This window comes from Drosophila ficusphila, unplaced genomic scaffold (assembly GCF_018152265.1).
Source record: "Drosophila ficusphila isolate 14025-0441.05 unplaced genomic scaffold, ASM1815226v1 contig_412, whole genome shotgun sequence".
NCBI lineage: Eukaryota > Metazoa > Arthropoda > Insecta > Diptera > Drosophilidae > Drosophila > Drosophila ficusphila.
The window spans coordinates 6,478,586-6,489,169 of record NW_025064326.1 but is presented as its reverse complement, the minus strand read 5'-3'; the positions used below and the strand labels follow the sequence as shown (position 1 = coordinate 6,489,169).

Sequence of the window (10,584 nt, the reverse complement as noted above, 5' to 3'; positions counted from 1 at the left end):
ATGTATTTAACAATAATCGTTTTTGATATCATTTCCATTGGTAACGGATTCCATTGTAGATACCTATTGAGCAGCCAGTAATTAATTAACTAGTCCGCTAAGTCGTCAATGTCGCCTAATGTGAGTTCTATATATTGCATCAGATAATACAATAACAGAGCATATTAGCTGTAAAACCAAACAAAGGCAACTAATTAATTACCAGAACAGAGAAAACGGCCTAGAAAACACACTCGAAAACCCAAGAACACACACCACATACACACACCATACACACACTCACACACACCAACACTCGAACACTAAGCTTTTATAAAACTATTTAACAAAAATATATATATACTATGGAAAATAATAATCCTGCCAAGTAACATTCGAATACCTGCTTGAAGAAGATACACCCGCTTTTGCTAAGGAAACAAAACAAAACAAAAAACAAAGATTTAATAAAGATGAAAACAAAAAAAAACAAAAACGTAACGAAACCAAAATAGATACAAGATCTAGAGAGACACTATGGCTAAATACGATTTTTATACTTTCGATAAAATGATTTTTTATACTAAACGTAAAAACTCTTTGAAACAGAACACGCCCAAGTGGCCGACTTTTTGGGGTATCGATTTCAGAATCACTTTGATTTGAGTCAAGGAAAGTAAAGGTCATATTATAGTTATATATATAATATCCGTACATTATATATGTAAAACCCTAACTGCAACTATGGAACGAGAGCACAAATTTTGTTGAACAAAGGGACAAGCCCGCTGAAGCAGAAAAGTGGAAAAAAAACAAAAATCAAATACCGACAAAAACCGAAAAAAATCGTTTTTTAAGTCCAATTCAACTCAACACACATCACACACACACACACAAATCTTACACGTACACAGACACACAACCACATGCAGCAACATAAAATCAAATATATACTAAATATATATAAACATGTATGTATATATTTAGCTAACGAGTAAATAAAAACAACACCCGCACAACAAATCGCTCACCTAAACGATTTACCAATTAAATATGCTTTGTAAGCCCAAAAAGCGAATAAAAAGTGAATACATGACCCGCAGCCAGCAACAAAAACAAATCTCTAGCAAAAATGTCCACAAATTAGCCTACGACAGCGATTTTTGTATGAGCAAACAATTTGTAAATATATATTTCTTGATTTTATCGAAAAGCAAACCGAAACCGAAACACTAAAATCATTCGACTACCTTAGTTTTATCCTAATTGCAACCAGAAACACTTTTTCTATATCTATCCAGATATCGGAGTACATAAGCGAGAGCATACTTTAAACGGAAAATTATACCAAGAGTAATGAACAATGTCAACTACAATAAATTAGCAAAGTGGAGGCGGGAGGAAAGTGAATGAAATTAAATATTAGTGCAATAATTAACAAATTATTCGGTATAATTAAAATGGAATACATCTAAGTAAACGCTTTGTAAAATACATATAAACAATTTATTAAATGAAAAAAAATGAAAATGGAAAACAATAAAAACGAATGAAACCAAGAGGAAAATGAAACACTATTGAGTAATAAAAAGCGTTATGCATTGACATTGACACACGTGATTCGATATCTCATCTTATAAGCATAAATCAATAAGATAACAATAAAGAAAGATTAAAGAAAATGCAAACCGAGCGACTCCATTTGATTTGTGCTACTTAATGATTAACATTTATTTGTCCGTAAAATTGGCTTTGTTCTTTTTGCAAGATTTTACAGATACGTCATTGGTTTTTGAAATCAAGAAACTCTTAATCTAATGAAACAGGACACTCGGACTTTACGGCTGTTGCATGACAGTGCGAACATATTTAAGGACATCTGGATTGGACAGGATATGCATGTGATCGACGCCTTGTAGGGCAAGTGTGTTTATGGGAGAGCTCGAATAACCCGTCCAATATTGGCAGGCTCGCAGTGAACGCTGGTTTACGGTGCCGTCGCCCAGACCCATGATTAACTTGGGTGTCTCTCCGGAAATATCCGATTTCTTGTACTGTAATCTATCCAAAAAGAAATTAAATGGATATACCTTTACAAATTTATCTTAGCTCACCTTTCAACTGTGTCTATGCCATCGCCATACAGGCAATGCAGCTCCACATCCGGTGGACTGAAGTTTTGGGTGTAGCGAATCGTATCCTTGCGCATTTCCCAACCCGTCATATAGTCAATATCGTTGAAGAACTCCTTGAGCTGAGCCATTGTGTAGTTTCTGCTTGGAGTCGTGACCAGAACCTCGGACGGCTTCCAGAAGAGCGGAGAAGGCAGCAGCCAAGCAGTGGATGGATGCGTTATCTGCTCCTCTTTAAGAATCTTCGCACTCAGAGCGAACGAATCGAGATCGTCGCCCATGGCAAACACCTTCACCGCCTTGAAGCTGCCAGCCCAAGCTCCAGCCAGGCTGATCATGCGTTTCATGTACTTGGCCTTCCACTGGACAGTCTGCTGCTGCAGGAAAACCAGTGACATGGGGCTGCCCATGCTGTGGGAGATCAAGGTTACAGCTGACTGATTATTGGCTTCGTAGGTGTCCTCAACCAGTTGCTTGAGATCGACGAAAAACTGCTTGTTCTCATCTATAAATGATAGTTACTATAAACAATAATAATCAGCAATGGTAAGGGCACTCACTTGGTGCTTTTCTAAAGTCGTAGGGTGCTCCATGGATGTTAAGTTTCCGCACGTAACCCAAATCCACCAGCACATTGGCAATGTCCTTGAAGTAGGCCCCAGCACTATTTTTTGTGGGATCGATCCACTCGACTACCTCGGGATTACCCCAGCCGGGAATCCTTGTCTCCACACCCGGAGTATTGTGGGTTGTTCGCGTGGCCTTGTCGTAAAACAACTTTACATTGTCTATCCAGCAATAGACCATAGGAATGACCAACTGCTCCAGATCCAGCCAAAGATTGTACCAGTCGTGGGTCTTTTGGCAAACGAAATAGGGGGAGCTGGACTTGTTCAGACGGGCATCCATCTGAGAGCCTCCATCGCCAGGAACTGAAATATTGAAATGTCCTGATTAACAAGGATCTGACCTTGACCCAAAAAACTAAAGGACTTACCGAAAATCACTGGCGAGAGCTTGGGTTCAGGGGGCGGCGGAGGTGGTGGAGGAGGATTGCTCCTATTTTTTCTAGAAAATGGCCAGGGCCAAAAGCATTCACCCAGGCCCAAAAAAAGTGGCCAATAGCAGCACCATAAATATTCCCGATTTGAGCCTCATTGTGCGTTGTGCGTTTTGTTGTAAACAAAGCTAAAGTGACGACTAAAGCATATAAAGACTATATTTGCTTGCAGGTTATCGGATCGCGCCACTCAATTGACGCCAGATAGAGGTCTCCGCATAAACAAGTGAATCAACCCACAAAGCTTTGTGATAATATTTATGCATTTAAATGTTGCTTTTGTTGTCTGCGCAGTTACAATCAGCTGGGATTTGACCTTTCTACTTTATTTGCGGAACTTGGGGGGTCGCATTTACCCCTGTGCTAACGACGTCACTCCAGCTTATATTTATATTTGTATTTAAACAAAGAAGTTGAAGTTCACTATCATATTATTATTCCTTATCGTTGTTTTTGCACAGTTTGTTATGGTAAGCGTTTTTTCTTCATAGTGGTGGAACTCCTTGCTGTCCAGAGATAACAGAAGTCACGGGCCGTAGTCACGTGTTTAGACCATGGAAATAATACTTTGTTTTATTTATTTCAAAAATAATTTAACATTTAAAAAATTGAATATTTATCATTTAAAAAATAATTGTAACGGATTTTTGCTATTAATAATTATTCAAAGAAGTTTTCGGAGATGGCAGCAAAAATTGTACCTACGTATCTAGGTACGAAAATATTCCAACACTATTTTACAATCATCGATATAATTTTATCGCAGCCCGATTGATTTGCTTGCACACCACTAGGCAAAGCGCGACCGGCAAATTGTCCGAGGCTATCGTATTTTTGTTTTCATAGCATCCCCCAAACAAATAAGAATCCAACAAGATGCAGGAGTTCTTTAGCGTGCTACTGCCCGATGTGAAGCGGGAGCTGCGCCGCGGAATCATCGAGTGCTCCAAAAGGGGTCTGCTTCACAGCACCAAGTGGCTGGCGGAGATGCACCACGGCTTAAGTGACGTCCAGATCGACAATGAAGCTCCGGATGAAGACCACACCTTCAGCGAATGCCAGCTTGAGGGGATTACGCCGAAGGAGTACAGCGACTATTTCCTGGCCAAAAGCTATTACGATGTAAGGGAGTACGACAGGGCGGCCCATGCGGTCAGGAACTGCGAGTCCAGTGTGCCGCGTTTTCTGCATTTCTACTCCACTTACATGGCGCGGGAAAAGCGCCGGTTGGACTCAACCACAGACCAGGCGAATCTCCACGAGCCCAATCAGATGCGTGATCTCGCCGATTTGCTGGCCACTTTGCGCACGGAGTACGGAAAGAGTCGGCTGGATGGTTATGGCATCTATTTGTATGGTGTCGTTCTGAAAGCCCTGAATCTCAACCAGGCTGCCGAGCAAATGCTCATTCAGGCTATCAGATTAGTTCCCATGCTGTGGAGCGCATATCTGGAATTATCTCCACTCATAATGGAGAAGAAAAAACTGCTCAGCCTGCAGCTTGGCGGTCACTGGATGCGACACTTCTTCATGGCGCACACCTATTTAGAGTTGTACCTAAACGATGATGGGCTCAAGATCTACGAGAATCTACAGACGTCGGGATTCAGCAAAAGCATATACTTGATTGCACAGATGGCTTTAGTTTATCACAACAAGCGGGATGTGGACAAGGCGATTGAATTGTACCAGGCGCTCCTAGAGAGCGATCCCTATCGCTTGGACAATGTTGACACCTACTCCAACCTGCTGTTTGTCAAGGAAATGAAAACAGAGATGGCCCAGTTGGCCCACAAGGCTGTTAGCATAAATAAGTATCGTCCAGAGACGTGTTGTGTGATAGGTAAGACTTCATTTTTAATGGTAACAACCTTCAAAACAAACTAACTCTCTGTTTAAACACCAGGCAACTACTACAGCATTCGCTGTGATCACCAGGTGGCCATTTCCTACTTCCAGCGTGCCCTGAAACTGAATCCCAAGTACCTGGCCGCCTGGACCCTCATGGGTCACGAGTTTATGGAGTTAAAGAACACTAATGCAGCCATTCAAAGCTACCGAAAGGCAGTGGAGGTCAATAAGAGGGACTACCGCGCGTGGTACGGTTTGGGCCAGGCCTACGAGATCATCAAGATGCACTACTACAGCTTATACTACTTTAAAATCGCTCACCAACTCCGTCCCTACGACTCCCGAATGCTGGTCGCCTTGGGAGAGACCTACGAAAAGCTGGACAAGTGCGAAAACGCTGTGAAGTGTTACTGGAAGGCCATCGATGTGGGAGATATAGAGGGAATAGCTATGTACAAACTGGCCAACCTGCACGAGAAGCTCGGCGATCACGAAACGGCGGTGCATTGCTATATAATGTACTGCGAGGACGAACGAGCGGCCACCGATAAACAGAGTCTTTACCAGGGTTTTATAACGCTGGCTAATTACTACGAAAAGAAAGGCGATTACGAACGTGCCGCCCACTACGCTTACAAGTGTCTGGACTCAGATGATGTGGGTAATTCTTTATAAAGTTAAGTCCCTTTTAATTTAACAAATTAATTACAGCGCAAAACGGAGGCCAAGGCTTTGCTGAAGACAATCGACTGGAAACGCAATGCCGAGTGTCAAAAGAAACCAAAAACTTCATCGACAGTGGCGAATGCAGAGACCAGTTCCGAGGATGAGATGGAATGGGAGCTGCCGGATGTGCGTGTGCGAGTGCCCTTCACCTCCATAGCAACCACGACAACCTCCTCGACTGCAGCTGTGTCCGCGGGATCGAGTAGCTCCGCCATTAGCTTACGTCCTGGACGAAACTTGGCCGAGGGAACGCGTCGATCGCAGGCGAACCGGACGACCTCAAATCCGGCCACTAGCAGTACCTCAACCACATCGGCAACTGCACTCACAACGGCCACTGAGGAGACGCCGGGAACATCGGGCGATGCGGCGAATCCCACCGAGCAGCCGCCCTCGGATGATGCCAGCTCCATGGAAATATCCAGTGTTTCCATCGATTAGTTCCATGCGCTCCAATTGTATAAATTTCTATTTGTTTTTATGAATTATATTGGAATTTTAAGTATTTAATACTTGTCGATCAGAATTAAAGGTCAGGCAGGATCTTCCAGTTGAAGGTTCCGCAAGCTACGTAGCAGAAAATCTCACCAGTAAATTAATAGGTCCATCTGTAAATTTAAAAATTCTCTGCATAAAGTCATTATAATTATTATAGGTATTCAATTTAAAATACATATTTTGGTTACAAAAGTTTTATTTTATTATTATTTTAATAAGTATTTCAGAATATATATTTATAAGATCAAAGTAAGATTGTTCGGTTTAAAATTGGCTTTATATATTATCAAACTCAATGTTTAATATAATCTTTTAGAAATCCTGGATCCATCTTGCTATGATGGCTGCCTCCTCTTCGCGAGCATCGGTCACTGAAGGCGGATCAGCCGGATCGCTGTGGCGCAGATCAAGGTGATGAGCTCCCTCCGGCAGGATAATGACGAAGACCTTGTCATTGGGAGCCTGCAGCACGCCGCCACCACTCCACGGATCCAGCAGACCGTTGCTGAAGATGATATTGGTGACGGCCTCCAGATTCCTGCCACCGTAACGCAGAATAATGTCGTATGGCTTGGGCGTTAGGCGATAGTTTTTGTAGCACCTCTCGGCGAACTCCTTAAAGTTCCAGCTGGAAGAACGGAACATGGTTTCGGTGCCATTGGAGCAGAAGGGCATCACCATCTGGTTGCAGGTCTGAACACTCCATCCCGACTCATCCACAACGGAGCTAACGGATATATCCAGGCACTTGCTCGATCCAGTGTAGTTGGTATAGACCGCCAGAGCACTGGACATGGCGTGGAGTAGATCGGCATCGGTGGTGTGCAAATCCTTGAGGTAATAGCACACCTGCCTCACGGGATAAGCGGGCAGTGGAGCCAGGAAGCTGCTGTTGTACGGATAGTTCACCATGGCCAGATCGCTGTACACCTCCTCGATGTAGTCCAGGAACTTCTTCAGATCGTCTTCGCTCTTCAGAGCATTGCAGAGGTGAAATGCATCCGATATTTGCTTCTTGCCAGCGTCGGTTCCTCCCAGAGTTTCAAACAGTTTCCACGACTTGCCGATGTTCACTGTGCAGTTGGCGTTGTAGGCATTCTGGAAGACGGACGTCACAATCCTGTAGAAGATGTCGCAATCGGTAATCCCAGGAAACTGTAGAATCGGAGCCGAGGCAGCCAGAGCTCCCGTGACCAAGTGCGGGTACTTCATGCGGAACCAGGCGGCCAGCATTCCGCCGTAGGATCCCCCAAAGGCCACCACGGGCATCTGGCGATCGTTCCTCAGGAAAGTGATCAGCATGGCGTAGTCCTCCAGCGTTTGCTCCACCGTAAAGTAGGCCAGGTGCTCCGGCATGCTGCTGTTGAAGGTGGAACTGCCGAAGGGCAACGATTTTCCGTAGTACCGATGCTCCGCAAAGATCACCAGAGCCCTCTGTTTCGCCGCCTGCTCCCATAGGAATCCGGTATTCTGGGCAAAGAGTTCGATGTCCGCCTCGTTTCCGGTGTAAAAGAAGATCGGAGTGCGGGCATTGCTCTTGTCCACAAACGAGTCGTTGTACAAGTACCGAATGTTGAAGGTGGTGTTGATCAGGAAGCTGAAGTGATCCAGCGGCACCTGGAATTCCTTGATCTCGTACTTGAACCTCTGCTCCGAATCGCATTTTGCGATCAGCAGGATGACCAAAAATGCTGACAGTGCAGCTCGAACTAAAAGTTTTCCCATTTCAAGGGCGATCAGATGACCGAGCGTAATCAAGATTTTTCCGTTCTTTATCTGTAAGCCGGGCTTTATATTACACTCCAAGTGTTACCAGCCGGCAAAAGTCCACAAATATACAAATTCTTTACATATGTATATGTTTGCATATTTTACATTCTTTCAGTGGGTATAAGTTATTACATTTTTACATTTTACATTGTAATAGGGATGGGAGATTTAAAAACAGAACGATTTAGTGAAATATCGAACACGATACAAGCTGATGGCGCCACACAGTATAAGTAAAATTATTCGTGTAAACTAAGTAAGATGTATAGATTTTATAAGTATGTGGAAAGTCCTCTTTGGCGGTATATTTAAAATTTAAACTTGGATAGCACAACAACTATTATTCATTGCCTATTAAGCGGCCCATGAAATTCTCTCACTTACTTAGATTTCAAAATAAAACAAATATTGTTTTTATTATTATTCGGTTGGGAACCCTGTACTCATGTTTAAAGTTGGCATTTATCATAACAATTTGGCGTCGTTCCGACTGATCGCTCCCCATAGGCACACACTTGGTTGCACGACTTTAGGCAGTTTATTTTGCAGTCGAAGCCACTCAAGTGAATCCAAAGACATAACATTGGGGCAGCATAATTGGCATATGGCAACGGAATGTATCAGTAACCTTTGCCAAAGATTCCCTGAGCTTCAGTTCAGTTTCTACGATCGGGTTTCATGCAACGCACATTTAATTTCCCACAAAAATACTGTGACAATTTAGTGTAATTTATTGTGTAAATGTTTCTAATTTAAAATTGCATATTTATGCGCACACACAAATCAATTCATTCGGTCCCGCGAGCTTCATGCATAAATTAATAAGCCAGAATGTAATTTCGTTTTTCGCGTGTATATTGATATATAAATTATCATAAAAACGGCGCAAAATTGAATTTCGAGTGGGTGAGCTGGTGGGTGGGTGGTTGGCTTTTCCGAAACCGAAGCGCAGATGTCAAACCGAGCCCAGCGGAAACGGAAACAAAGCAGCATCACAAATGTCAGCCGTTGCAATGGGGTCAACCCTCTTTGGCTTGCCGGTCAGTTGTGCCATATAATATATCCATCACAATAATGATCGCCGGAGATTATTTTCCATTTTGTGCACTGGTTCGCCTAATTGATTTCGTTTTTTGCCTGCGTTAATGTCGAAAGGAGAAATAATAATCATAGTGGCTCTAGTTGTCCGACTAATTAGCGTTCAGAAATAATTGAATAATTGTCCGCACTGCGCTCTTGAGCTTTTCCTCTAAACAGGAACTGTTGCAGTCGCAGCTTTTCCGTTTGATTTATGCGCCCGGCAAAAAAGGCAATAAAATGTTTGCAAAATCGGGACTGGGAAAGGCCATTCAGAGATGGGAGGGATCAGCGTAAATCATTTTGATTAATTGTGGAAATATTTTGAGTTCGTATTTTTGATTTCTTTAATGTAAATTTCATATAAGGAACTTTATATTTTTTTATAACCTAACACGGCCCTTCTACAGCTCATTACTTCTGCATTTTTGTTCTAATTTCAAAGAGGCATACCTCTAAACGCTTGTAATTGCATTTTTAATTCATTCTTTATTTGACCGATGTTCTTGTCAGCTTTATCCAATTTTCCAATGAAATGAGGATAGGTCACCCAAGGCAGGAACACCAAACTTATAACTTTGACAATTTTTGTATGATTTCAATGTGGCGGACCTCTCAACAATTGTAATTGGATACTGAAATAAATTACATTTAAATTTGTACGTACTATAGGTTGATATTTCGACACCATCGATTTTCCTAAATTTCTGATGGATTGCCAAAATGGACATTATTCTGTTAGCTGGCTTGTTTTTTGACCCATTTTCTAACTATATATTTTTAGGTTTGCGATGGCTTGCAGAAAGGTATCCAAACATATGACTTCATTTAACTTGCAGCATTTTATGGCGATTCATTTTTCAATTTCACACCGCTTAGCTTCCAAAAAACGCATATTAACACATACACTTTTGTTGTATATCAAAGAAACACCAGTGAAATTGCAAAATTAATGTCGTTCGCGAAAATATGATGCGTGCATATTTCATGACAAAGTGCCAAAGCTTCGAAAATTCCCAGAGAAAGAGAGAAAGAGAGAGATTGAATGGATGAAAAAGGACGGGGAGCATTTAACTTAATGGGACGTGTCTTTATTTCTCCCTGTTTGCTTGCCGTTGTATTTATGCATTTTTTATATTTATTTTTATACACTGTGTTATTACTCCTTTTTATTATTTATGGACATATTAAAGCATATGCATTTACAAATATGTGGCAGTGGTACACATGCTACAAATGAAAATCATTTAATTGGCGCCTGAGAGTATGCAATGGTTTTCCATAAAAAATACATATCCTTAATATTTAAATTACGTTTAACGAATACAAAATAAATGAAACCCATATTAAAGCAGCGTAAAATCTTTTGAGCCCCTGATTTTCAGTTGTGTTTACCTATGACTCAAATGTTTACAATTTTTATTTATTTCCGCGCTGTTTTCGCCATTCGTTTCGCTATCAATTGTCAAATGGAAGCGCCTATGATGCAGA

At 41.9% G+C, this 10,584-nt stretch overlaps 3 protein-coding genes across 3 annotated transcripts; 1 reads left to right on the top strand and 2 right to left on the bottom strand.

Moving 5' to 3' along the window:
* Positions 1–1,676: 1,676 nt before the first annotated feature.
* LOC108091265 (phospholipase A2 group XV) lies at positions 1,677–3,676 on the bottom strand. Its single transcript, XM_017190377.2, is given in 5 exon segments — positions 1,677–2,040; positions 2,094–2,616; positions 2,672–3,043; positions 3,109–3,223; positions 3,225–3,676. Coding segments are annotated over 5 exon segments (1,278 nt in total). The 5' UTR covers positions 3,270–3,676; the 3' UTR covers positions 1,677–1,817.
* Positions 3,677–3,956: 280 nt separating this feature from the next.
* Positions 3,957–6,382, top strand: LOC108091268 (cell division cycle protein 23 homolog). The gene is made up of 3 exons (XM_017190382.2): positions 3,957–5,014; positions 5,078–5,679; positions 5,734–6,382. Exons 1-3 carry the CDS (start codon positions 4,048–4,050, stop codon positions 6,187–6,189), a joined length of 2,025 nt encoding a protein of 674 aa, XP_017045871.1. The 5' UTR covers positions 3,957–4,047; the 3' UTR covers positions 6,190–6,382.
* Positions 6,383–6,424: 42 nt separating this feature from the next.
* On the bottom strand, positions 6,425–8,055 carry LOC108091269 (lysosomal Pro-X carboxypeptidase; the record flags this gene model as incomplete). Its single annotated transcript, XM_017190383.2, has 1 exon — positions 6,425–8,055. A coding segment is annotated over one exon (1,497 nt), but the record flags the coding sequence as incomplete, so codon positions are not given.
* Positions 8,056–10,584: the final 2,529 nt, after the last annotated feature.

Bases quoted from the DNA above. Each gene is read 5' to 3' on its own strand.
- LOC108091268 (XM_017190382.2), top strand. From the start codon at position 4,048: ATGCAGGAGTTCTTTAGCGTGCTACTGCCCGATGTGAAGCGGGAGCTG. The intron at 5,015-5,077 runs GTAAGACTTCAT...TTTAAACACCAG, and splicing joins AGAGACGTGTTGTGTGATAG to GCAACTACTACAGCATTCGC. The intron at 5,680-5,733 runs GTGGGTAATTCT...AATTAATTACAG, and splicing joins AGTGTCTGGACTCAGATGAT to CGCAAAACGGAGGCCAAGGC.